Genomic DNA, 17,667 nt, shown 5'->3' with positions numbered 1-17,667 from the left:
AGCATGTGATTGATCTATAAAAATATAATACTTGCTTCACTATCTCTGACTATTTCAAATTCTTGCAAAATATTGCAAAAGACATTATAATCCATTTCCTGTGTGACTATGTTGATATTTAGCTCTTCCAGCAGTGACCAACACTGGAAACTGTGACTAAAACCAAAATGGAAAAAAACCAAAGTATGCAGAGATACATCTCCAGAATATTACCCCAACTTGCCAAGGCTGTCCTGAGCTCAGGGTATTTTCTTCTGGTGAATCTTCTGGTCAATCCTTAAAACTCAAATTAGGAGGATTCCTGGGCGGAAAGCTTTCTTGTGCTAGTTCTGAGACTGCCGCTTGCAAGGGTCTCCTGTTTTCCCCATAGCTGTTATTTTTCCTTGATACAATTTCCAAGGACTCAGAATCAGCAAATCATTTTGTTTGTAAAAGTGAAGTGTGTTTTAACGTCTTTACATTTATTTACATGATATTTCAGCTGTAATTTTATCACCATATGTCATAAGATGTAGTTTTATAGCCAGTCCAGCCTTCAGAACCTTGACTTAGGTCAGCGTCATCAGTAAACTCTGTTTCCCACTGTTCATTGCTTTCCCTGGCTTCAGACTCCTACTGGATCTCTGAAACACTCAACTAATTACTTCCTTCCAGTGTGAATACTGATGATTTACTACAGATTTTCACCAGTGTTTAAACACATTGTCTGTTTCCATGAGAGGCCCTTCCTTTTAACACCACATCATCCTGGTCTTTTGGAAATCAGGTATCTGGTTATCAGTTTACTTTCTAACCTGGTCCAGGTTAGTTTGTTCTTTAGAGAACACTCATAGATGCATGAGAAATTATTTTTCTTTAAAATAGCCATCTCTCAGCTCTTTACCTATCTAATGTATTTATTTCATTGTTCACTAAATGCATTGTTTATTCTGATTTGTAGTAATTTAACTGGACGTTCTTAAAAATTTTTTATTGCACTGTCTTCCTCCCAACCACCTGTCACAGTTTCCTCCATTATGAACCCAGACAGAGAAAAAGTATTTTATTTTTGTGTTCTGACCTCATCTTCCTTGAACCCTCCTTTTACAGCCTGAACATCTGTCAGACCTACCAGCTCTCTGTCTGGCTTCCAAATCTCTGAATACTATTTTTTTTATACTTCTTCAAGTTGTTCCTCAAAGTTTTCTTTTGCTTGCTTTGTGTAAACTGTACTTTGGGTTTTTTTAGGCTGATAGTTTATGGTCATTTTTGTTTTCCTTATTTGAATACAATGTTGGATTTTAAAAAGATCTTTATCTTGAATTCAATAATTTAGTTAAATATAATTCCATGCCCTGCATTGTAGTCATGACATTTTCTGAAAAATCCTTTTGCCAGGATTTTCCCCTCCTGAGGAGCTGAGGAAAGAAATGTAAACAATAACTATCTGCTGCTGTGGAATACAGCAGGTGCATCTTCCATTGGTCCATGTGGATTGTTTTCAATTGATCAATCACAGCCATGTTTGTCAAGGCTGTGAGCAGTCACAAGATTTTGTTATGCATTTTATTCTTGTGCTTTGTAGCCTTCTGATCATTCTTTTCTCTCTGTTCTTTTAGTATCATTTTTATGTAGTATTTTAATATAATATATATCATGAGATAATAAACCAGCATTCTGAAAATGGAGTCAAGCCTCGCGTCTCCACACATGGGGAGTTCCCAACACTGCATATGTCATCTCTTTGATTTTTAGGCATACCCACAGCTAGATCCCTTGTACTTCAAAGGAGGTCTTTTCTTTTTTGTACATACTCTTCCCATCCCGGATGTGTTCTCAGTTCCAGGTGTGTCCCAGTTCTTCCTCCAGACACTGCTGTTTCAGCCCATGGCTGTAGCTTTGCCTCAGAGCATCCCCGTCTCTCTGAGTCTGCTCATGCCATAGTGAGGATGTGGCAAAGGCTGCTACTGTGCAGGTCGCAGCCTTCAGCTCTCAAATGACCTGAGAATTTTGTCTCTGGAAGTTCTGTCCTTGTCTGTTTCCTTTTTTACTGTAAGAACTCTAAATTGCTGCCGCTGGTATGTGTCTGGAGTCTGCACAGACATAACGGATGTGCAGGAGGCACTTTTCAGAGCCATTTCAGGTCTCTGTCCATGTCGTGTTTATCAATATTCTGTGACATTTCTGAGAGAATAGTGAAGTTCTAGGCTCACCAGGTTTGACTGCTGTGACACTGGAATTCATCAGCTGAAAGCCCTTTAGGATTTGGGCATCCATGTTTATTAGCAAGAATGGAGTTAATTTCTTTCGTATTTGCCAAAGATTAGTGAGACAGCTGCTTACATTATTCTGAGTTGGGTGATGTACAGGCCCAAGAATAACCAAACATGTAATGGCCATACTCTGTATCTACAAGCATTTGACAAACCTTAGTCTGGAAATTACAGTTCTACAATAGACTCAGAAATTTCCATTTTCTGTTGTAATTACAAAAAATGCAGAATGCCACATGCCAAAAGAGAAGACACGGCAACGTTGAAAGTTGTCATCTGAGGAAAATCTCTATGAATTTAAATGCTTTACATGAAATTTGATGTTATGCACAGATTTTAAAGTAAGTTATCTTCTTATAAAGCACTTTCTCCTATTAATCTAGTGATGTAAGTATATATGCCAGTTTGTGATTTTGGAGGATAGTATTATCAATGTGAGGATGAATTTGCTTGGTTCTCAGCATCATTGTATAGTGTTTTAAATGAAGAAGATTATGAGTGAGTAGTTGTCCATTGATTTTATTGTTGCTGCAGGTTGAAGTGCACTGGTTTGTTCTTATTTTGATGCAATATTATTTACAGATGTATTCAGTATTGAGGAGAATAAAATTGTTTTGTAAATAAATTTGCAGTGGAAAACCTTGCCAGTAAATTACACATGGAAGAAATCTTTAGTTTTTACCTTTAAGAATGTATCTGTTTGCTTCCTCTGCTTTGCTATAATCTAAATGTTTGAGACATATATGATCTTTATCAAATAAAATGTTTCAAAGCACTTTTGAGATTTATACAGCATATAAGGTTCCACGTAAACTTGCACTTACATTTTCCCTCAGTGTCTGTTAGAAGTTAATTTTCCTTATTGTTTCACATGGTTTTGTCACGTATTTGCTGTCATTGTTTTAGTTCATTTCAGTAGCTATTGCATTTGCAGACACAAAGGGAGTATAAATGCTGGCAGTTGCAAATCAAAACATTTCTTCATTTGTAACACTTGAATGCAGTGATTTTCTGGAGGAATATGAAAGAGTACTGGAAGATGCAGGTTCCCAAGAGGACTAGAATTTGTTCTTCTGTTCACTGCAAGACCTAGGCATTGAGCTCCAGACCAGGAATTTATGACTTTTTGTAAATGTGTGTGAGATCCCAAAGTTCACACAGTTACTGAATGAATGAGGCAGATGAACTGGAGATGAATAGCACCTCCAGGCAGAGAAGGGTGTGGAAATCGGACTGAGGTGCTTGAAATTCAGCACATAGACAGCAGTCACACGACTTGGTCAGGTGCCACTGTGAAAGTGAGTTTCAAAGCCTGAATCATCTTCCTAGATACCAAATCTATTATTTGGATATGGCTAACTGTGCCACTGTAACCCTTCCAGGAGAGCACTCCCAGCTTCCTTGACCAGCTGGAGCTTGGGACGTACTGTCTTGACAAGGTGAATCGAAAATATTCTGCCTTCATGTTGATGCCTCTCTTTAATATCTATTTTACAAACACGTTCATGCTTCTTGAAGGTTGTAGATGTGCTAAAGCAAGGTAATTATGATGGAATAAATATTAAGTTAAAACCAGATGGTTATTAAATATACCTGAGGCATTTCTAAATCTTAGAATTCTTAGAGAATTCAATATTCTTTTAAGTGTGAATCAGATCTTAGCCTGGGGTGCGAGAATTAAAAAAAAGGTGCAAGTGAAAAAAATAGCGGATCATTTAATATTTTATCAGACAGGGGCATCCAACCACCGTTTACTCACCCAGGAGTTTTTGTATGGCAGGACTGTTGAGTATTCCAGCCTGCATTATTCAGAGGCACTCAGGCCTTCCAGCTCATGCTTGCCATCTCATTTGTCACATACTGTATGTCTTGGTCTTTCAAGGTGTTGTCCTGCAAGTACTTTTTTCTGTGCTACATTAATGAGGTTTGGAACACAGTTACGTTGCTTGCAAGGGAATACCATCAGCAGACTATTACAAATGAGTCTCAGGTTTTTGGATTCTTTTGATGCTCAAATACTATAAAACTCTGTGATTTCTATTTTTTTAAAGAGAATGAATAGGTTCTCTGAATTGCAAATAGTGAGTGCTGTGAGCTTTCAACTTGGCAAATTATGCACATTTACAAATCATAAAATCGTGGGATCATAGAATGGTTTGGTTTGGAAGGGACCTTAAAGTTCCAGCCCATCTGCTGCGCAGGGACACATTTTACTTGATCAGATTGCTCAGGGCCTCATCCAGCCTGGCCTCAAACACAGCCAGGGATGGGGCATCCACAGCTTCTCTGGGCAACCTGCTCCATTGCCTCACCACTCTCACAGTGAAGAATTTCTTCCATATATCTGATCTTAATCTACCCCCTATCAGTTTGAAGCCATTTCACCTTGTCCTGTCACTCGATGCCCATGTGAAGAGTCCCTCTCCATCTCTCTTGTAGGGAGAGGGACTGGAATGCTGCTCTGAGGTCTCCCCAGGGCCCTCTGTTCTCTAGGCTCTCTCAGCCTCTCTTCAGAGGAGAGGTGCTCCAGGCCCCTGATCATCTTCATGGCCTCCTCTGGACCCTCTCCGACAACCAAAAATAAAGGGGAGAAAAAGTCTTGTTTGTTATATCCTTATTTAGCACAGGGATTGATTCTTTACAGTTAGCAAATCTGTTGCATTGCTGTCAAACGACAGAGGAATTACTCTTTGTATATTTTAAATTTGGGTTTGCAATCAGCAGAGTTAAATGAAATGCAAAATCAGGTATCAGCTCCATTGATCTCTACTATTAGAATTAGCCCTGTGTGCTCTGGAGAAGGAGGCTCTGCAGGTCCCCTGGTCTGCATGTGACAATGCAAGTTGGGGCAGTTCCAGTTTGGAGAATGGACATGCTCTTTCTGAGCCCAGTATGTTATCTATATAAACCAATGGAAAGCTCTCTGCCAGATAATGGAGGTAATGCTGGCTATTTTCTTTCCAAAAGCTCATCAATGTGAGGAAAAAAAAATTAAGAAAGAGTCTATTCAGTTAGTGTGCAGTCTGCTCTTCGAACAGTTTGCTACAGGAGGTGTCTTTTGAGAATCATCAGCTCATAAACAATGGCAATTCACTTAATGGTATTTACCCTGAATTGTGCGAGTTTGTGTTCTGTCCTGTCATATCTCACTGAATGGACAAATAGAGCACAATATCTGTTCTCTTAAATTTGTATCATTTTCACCTGAATTATAGTTGAAATCAGACAGATGCCTTACCTGAGCTCTTTGGGAACAGAATTCAGCAGTAGTTTGAGTCCTTGAATTAACTGAGTATTAACTGTTTTCTCTTTGTCAATGTTATTTTGGAATGCTTTGCCCCTCTTAAAATTTTCCTTTGCATTACCATCTCAGATCACCTAAGACCTCATTAAAAAATCTTGAAGGGCACTCAGTTTTCTTCTCGAAGTATAGTAGAAGTAGAAGATAATGAGATGGAAGGAAGAAAAAAATATTTTCTTGAATTTGCCCTTAGTAACAAAGAACAAAAAAAACAGTGTGGAAAATGCAGCAGGGGAAGGTGAAGGAACCGGAGTTTCGTAAAATATTTTGGAGTGCTTTCACAGGCTTCTTTAATTTCCACAGAGCTATGTGGTTTGCATATGTCAGTCACTTCAAAGTAATGCTTTGTTTTGATTATGGACGTGACTTGACAATTAAATTGTTTGCATAGTGCTCAGTATATGTAAATTGATACTTAAATGCTGCTGTAAGTATAATTACATTAATAGCAAAAGGCAAAATCAAATTGACTAACAGAGTTTTTAATTATATTTTAACATAAACCATTTGTGATTTAATACAATGGTGTCTACAAAATTAGATACTATATGCATGTATGTTAAATCAATCCATTAACGTACTGGGTCCAAATTAACTGTTGTTGTATTTCCTTGACTGATCATAAATTTGTGTTTTATGTTACATTTGAGTAGTCCACTATCATACATGGGAGAGATACATTATTTTTATGGTTGGGTATTCAGCCCTAACTTATTCTGTTTCTTGTTGGCTTAAGATCTTATCTTGGGAAATACATCATCTGGCAAAGAAAAAATCTTTCACATAATATGAAATCATATTCAGTTCAGGAAGAGTAAGATGATATGCATGGAAGTCCCACTGTACTACTACTTCTCTAGATATTCCTTTTACATTACAAACTCTTCAAGTTAGAAAAAAGTTGTTAGTTTGCTGCCAGTTAGCAAAGAGCAGATGGTGTTTATTACTGTGACCAGTAAATTATGTATCTGTGGGAGTAATAAACCCAATTATCCAAATGTTGATTGTGCTTTTAAGTGCTGTAGTCTTGGTACCTATTTCCATACCTGTGAGTATGTTCAGTATAAACTTCTTTGTGCACTTTCGAAAAAGCTCAGTGGTGCACTTCTGCAGCCTAAATTGTTGGCATTTGTTATAAATACCATTTTAGATAATGTCTTCCAAATGAGCCAGTCTTAGACACGTAGTTCCAGGAATTCCTTATTACTTACTTTGTGTTTTATTTTCCCATAAATAGTAAAAGTTGGCTACTTCAAGCTTGGCTAGAGTGAATGTTAAAAGCCCGGTGGCTTTTGTGCCAAGAATCCTCTTGGCCTTTATTCAATAAAATACAAATCCAGTACAAGGGAAAGTCATGTTTAGCTCAGCATATTCTGCAGTTTTTAAAAATACTGCTCTTCTTGCAGAGTTTCCCAGTAAGGAGCAGTGAGCCATCAAAGAACTTCCCTACCTTTTAGAAGCGTGGGTTGGGATCAGTCACGACCTCTGACTGGTGGCCAGTTTGCTGGCATCTCTAACCCCTCCCCAGCACAGGCTCAAGAAGCCTGAGAACCATTCCTATGGGCCCTCGGCCTTCACCACCACCCCAGCTGGGCTGGACAAATAGGGACACTCTTAGGAAGAGCAGTGTAATAATCCAGAATGCAGGAAAAAGACTAAAGGTAAAGTGTGACAGAGTTGCAGAATTGTTTGAGTTGGAAGGGAGCTTAAAGATCACCTGGTTCCAGTCACCCTGGCTGTGGGTAGGGACATCTTCCACTAGACCAGGTTGCTGAGAACCCCATCCAGCCTTGCCTTGGACATTAGGATCCTTTTCCTCATTTCTGTGTTGCAAAAAGCAGGCTCTGGTGTTGTCTTTCTGCCAGCAGAAGCTGGTGCTGCTGCACTCATTTTGAGTATGAATACCCTCTTTGATATCTGAGCCTGATGATTTTAATAGCAGTGGTTTCAGCAGTTGCTTCCTCGCAATCCAAATAAGCAATAGTTGCTATATACATTAAGTAAGGTCTGGTTTGGGTTTTTTAAACATACTTGACAGCTCTGTAGGGTCAAGATCATGTCTTCCGGCATGGCTGTGCAATGCTTGGTACAATGAGCCTCTCTGGATACATCTGCAACTAAATAATAAAACCTTTTGCAATTAACAACTTGTTAATTGAGGATTTAATATAGACGCACAACTTCAATTTGTACCTTGGCTTTTCCTCAATTACCTCACCTTAGATTTAAAAACAGAACCACACAAAATAAAATGCTTGGGTGTTTTACAGATTAGCAGATTTTAATAAATGACACCACTAATGCATGTATTAGAGAATGAGCCATTCAAGTTTTCCTGACTTAAGAAAGTTTAACTGAATAAGGGTATACCAGACACCAATTTTTTCTTTTTATCAGAAAATTAATTTTCATTTTAAAGATTATTTAAATGGCTTTATTTGAATGCCACAACTTGTTACCAGAATTCTGACAGAAAACTGCTAAAAGTGAAAAGTGAGGAGATACTTTTCCTATTTCAGTGTAGAATTTTATATAGAAGATTTTTGTCTGGAGTTGCTGACCATCTGTTTCATGGAGTTATGCCAAAAATGTATTTTCACTGTAGATTTAGATGCTTGCAATGAGCTAGTAAATAGCCAGACAAGTATTGCAGCATCTTCTTCTAGCACACTGTAAATATGAGTTCCCAGCACTTCTCAAGATTAAAAAAGGTGTAATAAAAACCCATTTATTTCTTATGTAAATCTTCTAGTCACAGTAACTTTAATAATTCTAACTTTGTTAATCAGATTTAATTTATTTTTGAAGCAATTCCACTGATTTAAACCTGAAATGAATTTGGCCTGGAGTTTTCAAGAAGTTATATTTTGTCTTTGAACATTTATTTTTTCTGCGCACAGCCTAGCATTGGGTTATTGTTCAAAGCCCAACAGAGAGAGGAGGCCCAGTGAGCTCTGTAGGAAAGGGCAGCTTTCTCCATTTCTCCTTTTGTTCTGGGACTGCTGCAGAGACGTTTCTCTGATACAAGACTAGAAGAAAGCAGTAGCACACGTTCTTTGGAGTAGATCTCCAGATGTCCTGGCTTGTAAAGTAGGCATGTATTCTATTTTGCCATCTGTTGGGGGTTGGGCAGTTTTTCTTATCTCTTTCAAGAACAATGACACTGCCAGGAAGATAATCTCCTGCTAATGGGCTATATGGTGTCCTGGCCTGTAAAATAGGCATGTATTCTTTTTTGCCATGTGTTGGGGGTTGGGCAGTTTTTCTTATCTCTTCCAAGAACAATGACACTGCCAGGAAGATAATCTCCTGCTGATGGGCTATTGAATTACTCACTGTGGCTGGTAAGATTAGTTACATCATCCCATTGAGAGATGCTCCACCCAGAGGGAGGAGCCAAGCATCCCTGCCACCATAAAACAAGCACTTCTGAGACCACAGACAGCCTTCTTCGCTGGATTTCCCAGAGGAATCAGGAACCAAGGCCCAGCTGCTCCTTCGCTGCATTTTCAGAAGGGATCTACACCCTTCTGCAGATCGCCGCTCCAGGAGGAGCAGCCACCATTTGGCTGGACTGCTATCAGCACCCTGACTTCTCAGGGTGTCAGGTTTTTCTCACTCTGCCAGTGGTTTCTTTGCTTGTGCTAAATTACATTGTTATTTAGTTTTTTTTTTCTTCCTAGTAAAGAACTGTTATTCCCGTTCCCATATCTTTGCCTGAGAGCCCTTTTTAATTCTGAAGTTGTGATAATTCAGAGGGAGGGGGTTTACCTTTTCCATTTCACAGGAGGCTTTTGCCTTCCTTCACAGGCTCCTGTCTTTTCAAACCAAGACACCAGAGTACATTCATTTTCTGCTTCTGGTATTTGCTGTCTCCTGACATGCCCTCCTAAAGTAGAACCCTGCAAAGTTCAGTCCAACCAAATAGGTGTCTTGGAAGCTCTTCTCCAAGAGACAGCAAGCATCACATCACATAGCTGTAGTAAAAAAATAATGTTGCATGCTTATCTGGAACACTAAATTCATTTTGTTAAAGCCAAGAAGTACTAGATATTGAATGGGGTAAGCAGCTACGTGTAGAGGGAGACAAACGTGGACTCTGCAGAATCTGCTGGGGAATAGACTAGACTAGACTAGAATAGAATAGAATAGAATATTATTATTGCTGCTTTTAATGAAGGGATGGGACCACAGTTGGCTAAAAATGATTTATTGCTCAGATAAATATCAGTCACAGAGGCTGTGAGGTTTAAGAGAGCAAGCAGTTGGTCATAGCTCAAAATGGTCATGAGTTGTTCGTTACAAGACAATATATAACTTTCTAACCCAATGGACAGTTCCCACAAAGTTTATTTTGCTGTTTTAACCTATCACCTTTACATAATTCTGCTGCACTGCAGATACTTTTATCCAATGGGCTACTATCCCACGTACACACATATGCTTCTATTACAATCTCTGAACTCTTAGCTTACTCTATGCAATTACACCCCTATATTATAAACCCTTCACCATCTTGTCAATACAGTTTCTCACTTACTCAAGGCATATTCTTACTTACAGCTATAGAAACATAGATTTATAATTTTTCTGCCTAATGTCTGTGTACTTTATTTTTACATCAATCCGAGCTTCTTCCAAGGCTGCAAATCAAACCCTCCTGTGTCTGTGGAAGTTTCTGTCTTTCCATTTCCCACAGCAGAATAGTTCCAGTAGGATAAGACCTGCAATGTTCAGCCCAAATGCCTGACCAATTCAAGGCTGACCAAAAGTTAAAGCATGTTATTACAGGCATTGTAGTACAATGCTTACAAAATGTTCAGAAAAATAAATTTTGCCTTCATAGTAGTGCAGTACTTCCTTAACATGAAGTCCCTTGTGCATATCAAAACATGAGATACTTTTAAAATAAATGCTGTTCTAAATTAAATGAACTGTCAGAAGTCCTAGAATAGGACCTTAATTATAGGCAGGTCTCTAACAGTAAGGTTTTATTGAGGCGTGACCATCTTTGTCTTCTCCACTGTTCTTGAGAACAGGACTGAATTTAGAAAGATTCTTCCCCACCCTTCTACCCCCATCCTCCTCTCCAAGAATAAGGGCAGGATTTCGTGAGTAGCTCTGAAAATGGAATGACTCTTTGTCTCTCCACAAAGGAACTGAAAGGAGTGGTGAACATACTGAGAAATAATAAACCTGTTTCATGTTGTCAAGCCAGGGCTGTTTCTGGTTTTCTGCTTCTAGAAGAAATTAATTTCTTCTCTCAGATCAGGGCTTTGTTCTGCATTATCTTACAGCTGGAAACATTTGTCTTATCCCATTCGTTATTTATCTAGCTTTTGTTACTGCTATGAATACTGATTCTGTGTATAAAATAGAAACAGTCACTGACACCAATATGTTTTTTGAATGATAAGCATATTCCTTGATTCTGGTTGTAAAACCCTATTAAATTAGATTTTATAAAGTAAGAAGTGTTCTAGTTCTAATAGAAATGTATTCAGACTGCATCAATTAGGGAAACAAATATTCTTCTAAATGTAAACATGCATTTTCTACCAGTCATTGTACTTTGCTTGAGGCTTGAATGCTGATGCTATAAACTATCCTTTAGATTTTTTTTATACCTGTGGTATGTTGTCCAGAGGTAGTTTGAACAAAAAACTTTTGATGAAAACTGGGGAACCAGAGCTTTGGCTTTGGGCACCTTACTGTCTGATTGCTTGTGTGAAGTGTGAAAGTAATCAGGATGCAGATAAATCTGCTGAAACTGTGTGTATATATTGGTTGGGGAAGATTTTGGAGGTACTGGCTGTAGATAAAGGAAAGATCTATTGAGTTGTATTCGCTGTCAGATTTTATTTTGCAGAGGAGAAGGTTTATTCCTCTGTTGTTGATACACAAAACATCATGCATTTGATTATAAGTAAAGCATCCCCTGCTTTCACCTGATCATTTTCCCCTGAAGACATGCATCATCTCCCCCAGACAAATGATAAAAAAAATCTAAGAAAATAGTATAAAAAATCTCTGCCATAAACCAGGAAGGGTTTCTGCAAGCTAGAAAGCCTAACTTGTTCATCATGTTCATAAACATGATTGAAAAGTTAAGCCCCCTATAAGAACATCTAGAAACACAACAATATTTTTCAAATGGAAGTTTGTTTGCTCCCTAGCAGTAAAAGCTTTCTTTTTATCTCTCTTCTATATGTCAGCATTTCTTAGCTATCTTCTAATATGACCAGATACTATCCCAGAGACTTAGAGCTACTATTATTTGGAGAAAATGTGTACACATGGCAGAATTGGTCTGAGATTGCAGAATGAGATCTGCAGTTACATCTGCTGTACCACGAATGTATGTTTGTGGGCAAGGCTCACCATTACATGCAGTCCAGCTGCCTGAGTTTCCACATTTTCCTTCACTCTGTGCTCTGGTTGCATGTGCATGCATGTGACTCTATCTGGAGCCTAAACTTTCCAGTATTAAAATTGGTTCTGCCCAGCATATCTTCATTAAGAAAAAAATAAAAAATCTGTGTTTCAGATTTCCTATATTCCGAATTTCCCATCCTCTTTCTTATGTGCTGCTTTTACCTATATATAAACATAAAGTATATGATTTTTCACAAGTTATTGAGTCAAAGTTACTCTACCAGTACTTTCAGACCTTGGGGAGTTTTAGGGTTATAGATTGTGCTGAGGATATCCAGTGGCTTTAGACATGCTTGGAAGACTGAGCATAACAGTAGGATGCCAGATATAGTGCCATGGGTTTTCTGCAATTTTAGACAAAACCAAACTAAGAGCAATTCAGTGTTTAGTTGTAAATAACTGCTTCCTTCCTGATACATGTTTTGTAGATAGTGGATGAAATGTGAGTCTCTGTTTGCTACATAATCAATAGAATTAAAATCCCCAGCCACTTATTTCCTGTGAAGTGATTAAAATCCACTTAGCATGTAACATGGTCTATGCTGGCCATACTGCTCCTTTGCAGCAATATGTCAAGGTAATGATTATACAGTTTATGAAGTGCTTAAATATAAATGGTCAACATAAATCTTCACAGAGTGTAATTTAATAGTTTTATTCCATTCAGAGAAGAAATGTAGTCATGCTTGGGTCGCCCTTCTCATAGTTTCCTCCAAAGTTACATAATGTTACAGTTCTTCCACATTTGAAGAGGTAACTTTTCTTAAATACTGAGAAACACTGAAAGGATGCAGCAGCACATGGTTCTTGTCTGATTGGTGATGTGTAAGTATCACAACAGATTTGGTGGTGTAACTTGTGACACCCTCTCTTCCACAGGTGAGAGGGTCCCTGCAGAGAAATAAAAGCTCTGCTCAGCCATCCCTAATAAACCTTTAAATACATGGGTATATAAATGGGTGATTTTTCAAATCTTATTTCTATCAAATAGATTAAATCTAATATCTAGTATTAAAGTTCAGTTCTTGCCATTTTTTCCTCATTGTTTGGTTTATTTTCATACAAAATTGAATAGTCAATTTGAAGCCAACAACTTCTTGTAAGCAAGGTTTTCCTTGGAAGAGGCTGAGCAGCAGTTTGAAGACATAGGGTTGTTGATACATTGACTGGGACATTGACTCAAAATCCTACCCTATTTTGAAGAGCTGATACCTTTTATTAAATCAACAGGTAGAGTTGGAAAAAAGTAAAAACACACCAGCTTGAAAAATCTGGTTTTGGAGCTGCAAATCATGCTAAATTTTCCTGAAAATGTTACTATTTACTACTTCCCCTGTGGGCGCATTATCTTCTGGTTTAGGTAGCAGTAGATTTTACTGTACCTATTTATTTTTCCTGTGATACTATTTTTTTAGATAGCTTAACCAGTATTTAAAGCAAGTTAAAAATTATTTTTAATTAAGACACTGGACTAATAGCAAGCTTGGGATTTGGAGCATCTAGCATGATTCAGAGTTTCAGTGTTAGTAACATGGCTGATGCATTTGTGTTGTTATATTCTTGCTGGTTAAAGTGAAAACCAGAATATTTCCCCATTTTTTGGTTTTTAAAATAGAAGGCAGTGCAAAACAACATCTATTATAACATCTTTATAGACTTTTGTATGTATTTTTGACAGCAACATTTTCTTGATTGATATTTCCTAACGTCATGTCCTTTTTCTCTGAAATAAAACCAAGGAAATGCTGATACAATGGCACCCCTTTTGTTTTGGTGGAGCTTATTCTTTGTTGAAAGCCAGACCAGAATGCTGTCTGTTCAGACTTGAACATAATTCCAAAACCTCTTAAGGAAGTGATGATGATGTCCAGTCAGCTTCTGAAGACCACATACCATAGCATTTTTAAAAGATGTTGGAAATAATACAAAAAAAAAAAAAAAGAGAGAGACTGTTGATTACAGAATAAGCAAATTACTTAATAGACTCCTCCCTTTTTGCTTCTTTGTGTCGACATGATATTAACATCTCATTTATTTATTGTTATGTCTTGTGAGTTTCCTGCAGACATCTCTCCTCTTCCTACAGAAAAAACTCTTGTATGTGTAACATGAAGTGTGCAGTGTTTAGGAATATTAGCAGTGTGGCAGACAAAGCCGGGTTCATTTTGGAAAATACCCTTGAAAATCTACCACGATCTACTGATTGTCATTTGTTCTGGTGCTGGCAGATCAGGTATTTGATGCCAATACACAAAACAGCACTTATGTTCAAGTCAATGTGCGAAGCATCAAATCCTAAAAATCTATCTAAAGCTCTAACTTTGCAGGATATATTACTTGCAAGTAAAGCTGCCTAACTTGGGAAAGTACCTAGGCATTCTCTGAGTTTCATCAGTACCATCTGATAAAACAAATATCTTGTTTAGCAGTTCACTAAACCAAACAGCCACTGGCCTTTTAGTCCTGGAGAGGAGCCTCCCAGGGTTCAAGTAAATCATGAATGCTTTTACTGTCTTTCACACTAGGTGGGTGAATATCTTGGTTCTTTAGTCTTGTATCTCTGTCAATTAGGCTCAAAGCTAGGTAGGAGTATTTATTTTAAAGGAAAGTAAAATTTTCTTGATTAGTCATCATGTTTATTAAGGTTTTGGAAAAGTACCTGTGGGTCTAAAAGGTTCTCTTATTTTCATTCTAGTTCAATTTTGTTGGGAAATTGCTTGGACCAAGAGGAAACTCTTTAAAGAGGTTACAAGAAGAAACAGGTGCAAAAATGTCCATCCTGGGAAAAGGATCCATGAGGGATAAAGCTAAGGTACTGTGTCTGGATTCTGGTTACAATTAGTTGAAACATATGTTGTTTTAGGTGTTACACTTAGATTGCCTGTCTGTTTATTAATGACTCAATTAATGACTCAGTTAAAAGACCTGTAATGGACTCTTGACTGCAAGGCTAGTTTGTTTTTTTCTAGTTACATAATTTGCTTAAATATAATTTTTTTCTTGCTACACCAACCTTGCTTAGATCTTCACAGTTGCTATAGTATCACTGTTATTTAAGTAGTTCACATAAAAGAGAAACCAGTTTAAAGTTCATTTGTTCTGAGAAAAGTCTCTTTGAAAGTACAGTTTGTATATATTACTGTTTTAATACTGGTGTACATAAATGAGTTTTCTCTTTTGTTTTCTCTTTCTTTAGAGATGGAGGGTTTTTTTTTTAATGTTGAATATTTATTCAGGGTATAGTTCTAGGAGAAGATAACAAAGTGGACATTTTGCTTAAGTGTGTGTAAAAATGAACTATAGATAAAGAAAAAAAAAGTTTGAAATCACATCCTGGTCAATGCCACTAAGAAATTACTTGCAGGTAAGTGTTACTCCTCCTCAACCAGTTCCCCACCCAGTTTGTTTACTGAACATGTTGTTCTGTGGTGTGGAATATCCCTTTGGCCAGTTTGGGTCAGCTGTCCTGGCTTTACTCCCTCCTGGCTTCTTGTCCAGCTCCTCACTGGCAGAGCATGAGAAACTCAAAAGTCCTTGACTTGGGATAAGGACTAAGTAACAACAACCCAAACTTCAGTGTGTTACGAGTGTTATTCACATACTAAATCTCAAACACAACAGGGTACCCTTTATTAGGAAGGAAATGAATCCTATCCCATCTAAAACCAGGACATTAAGGAAGCTTTCATGTATATTTGACCCAAAGAACAAATACTGATTGCATTGTGATATCTTTTAGAATCTGTGGAACAGCAGCACTATGGTCAACACAGAAATGATGACTCCTAATTTCAATGTATTTTAACTGTATATAGCTTCTAGTAATGTTGTGCATTATTCTTCTTTCCTTCCTGTCACCTCTGTCATTAATCTCAATACCTAAAATTATGAAAGCAATAATATGCCAAAATAAAGGAAAGATCAATCAGGATTTTTTGGTTGGCATTATTTGGTCTTGGTAATGTGTATCAGCAATCACGTAGACATTATGACATCTGCAATTACAATATTAAAAAAAAATAAACTCACAAACTAGACAAATTAGGCACACAGATTATATTTAATTTTTCAGTTTTCTTTATAACATTTTAGTCAGACATTCAGAGACACTTCAGTTATAAGGTAATAAATGTTGAATACACGACTGATTTTATTTCCAGGTATTGACAGGTAAAATATTTTAATTACTTATGTCTAACTTCTGGAATCATAAATATTTCCCTGGATGAAAGAATGTATGTCCTGCTAAGTAGCAGTAATTTGCATCAGTACTACATCTGATGCCCAGTCGCTCCATTCTCAGCCACCCACTCAGATTATTATTGTGAGAACATCAATTGCCAAGACAGGGGAGTGAAAACAAGTTTAAACACATTAATAGACAGATTAAGACTTCTGATTTTGAGATTGGTCATTCTTTTGATCATATATTTTGATTTTCATCTGATCATAATAAACAGTGCCAGCATGACAGGTACTACATTTATTCATGAGTATGTCAGCAAAATTTGAGTATGTCTTCAAAAGGCTTTTAGTCCTTAAGAATAATCTGAAATTGAGTATGGGCTTCATGGAGCCTGATTCACATGAGACTGGTGTAAAAAAAATGAAGTTTTAGGGTAAACTGGCATTAAATATAGCAGTCATGAAAGCAATTTCTATAGAGAAAGGCTCATAAGCAATTTATCTTAATCCAATTGAGACATTACTGACTCAAAAGAAAACAAAATCCCTGTGCAATTGCAGTGAGAGGTAGGAATTTTCTCATCCGTGTACATCAGTGTTACCAGTTCCGGGCAAAAAGAGTGTGAGAAAAATCATGGGATGGGTAATAGTTACAATTAGCATTTCAGAGAGGCTATTCTAGGTTGAGATACTGATAAAATGTAGAGAAAATATGTTTGACTGTAAGCATAAATAATGGTGTGAATTGCTGCATTGCTAAGGAAAATACAACTTGCTCTGGTTAAAACAGTTTTCTTGTCAAAAAACAAGTGCACTAGTATCATTTATGCAGTACTTTTTTACTGATTTAAATACAAATTACCAAAGTCTGGAGGCTTTTTGTGGGTTTTTTGAACCATAAAAGAAGTCAGTTTATGTGTTTTGGCTTTGTTTTGTATTCAAGAAAAATCGATGTAATTTCTCTCTAGAAAGTGGAATTTCCTTAAAGCTGTCTATATTATGCCATGAGCCATAGCAGTTCCTAGGCAGATTACAAGCACGTGTGCTTTTCCCCTCCAGTCTGGTGCAGCTGGATGCTGAGTTGCATCAGAGAAGTAGAAACAGAATTTCTGCTGAAAAGTGCTGAGTACATTTATGCCCTAGATCCCTAGATACTTAAATCTTCAAAATGTACTGATCTGCTGATTTGAGGTGTTTTAGTGCCAAAATGACAACAGGGAAGTTTTGGCTCAACAGTGAACTGCTCTGGCTGTAGTCAGTAATTTTGGTCGTACAGAGGGGCAGTTTCTGTGTCTGGGAAGTGGATTATATCAACAGAGGTGTGTCTGTTCCTCAGAATTTCCTTATCTTCTTTAAAGAAACCAGTGAGTAAATTTTAGAGACTAAAGATTTCAGGCTGTTTCCTTTCAGAGCAACAGGGAACATTTGTTAAGAGTGACTTGAGATTTCTGAGTATCTGCTGTGCCTACAGTGTGGGAACAGGATAGATTAATT

At 37.5% G+C, this 17,667-nt stretch overlaps 1 protein-coding gene across 26 annotated transcripts in view; it reads left to right on the top strand.

The window, feature by feature from the left end:
- Positions 1-17,667, top strand: part of KHDRBS2 (KH RNA binding domain containing, signal transduction associated 2) — a 339,646-nt gene that overhangs the window by 91,417 nt on the left and 230,562 nt on the right. For 25 of the 26 annotated variants that reach the window (XR_010358259.1, XR_010358260.1, XR_010358258.1 and 22 more), the window contains one exon: positions 14,684-14,800. The exons of the other annotated variant lie outside the window; for it this stretch is intronic. Coding sequence is in view for 10 of the 25 variants with exons in the window: in XM_064412278.1 (XP_064268348.1) it covers positions 14,684-14,800 (117 nt within the window). In the remaining 15 variants the exon portion in view is untranslated. The remainder of the gene's footprint in view (positions 1-14,683; positions 14,801-17,667) is intronic. 26 annotated transcript variants of the gene reach the window in all.

The sequence above is a fragment of the Passer domesticus genome, chromosome 3 (assembly GCF_036417665.1).
Source record: "Passer domesticus isolate bPasDom1 chromosome 3, bPasDom1.hap1, whole genome shotgun sequence".
Classification (NCBI taxonomy): Eukaryota; Metazoa; Chordata; class Aves; order Passeriformes; family Passeridae; genus Passer; species Passer domesticus.
The sequence above is the reverse complement of the archived record's forward strand: the minus strand, read 5'-3'. Positions and strand labels throughout refer to the sequence as shown.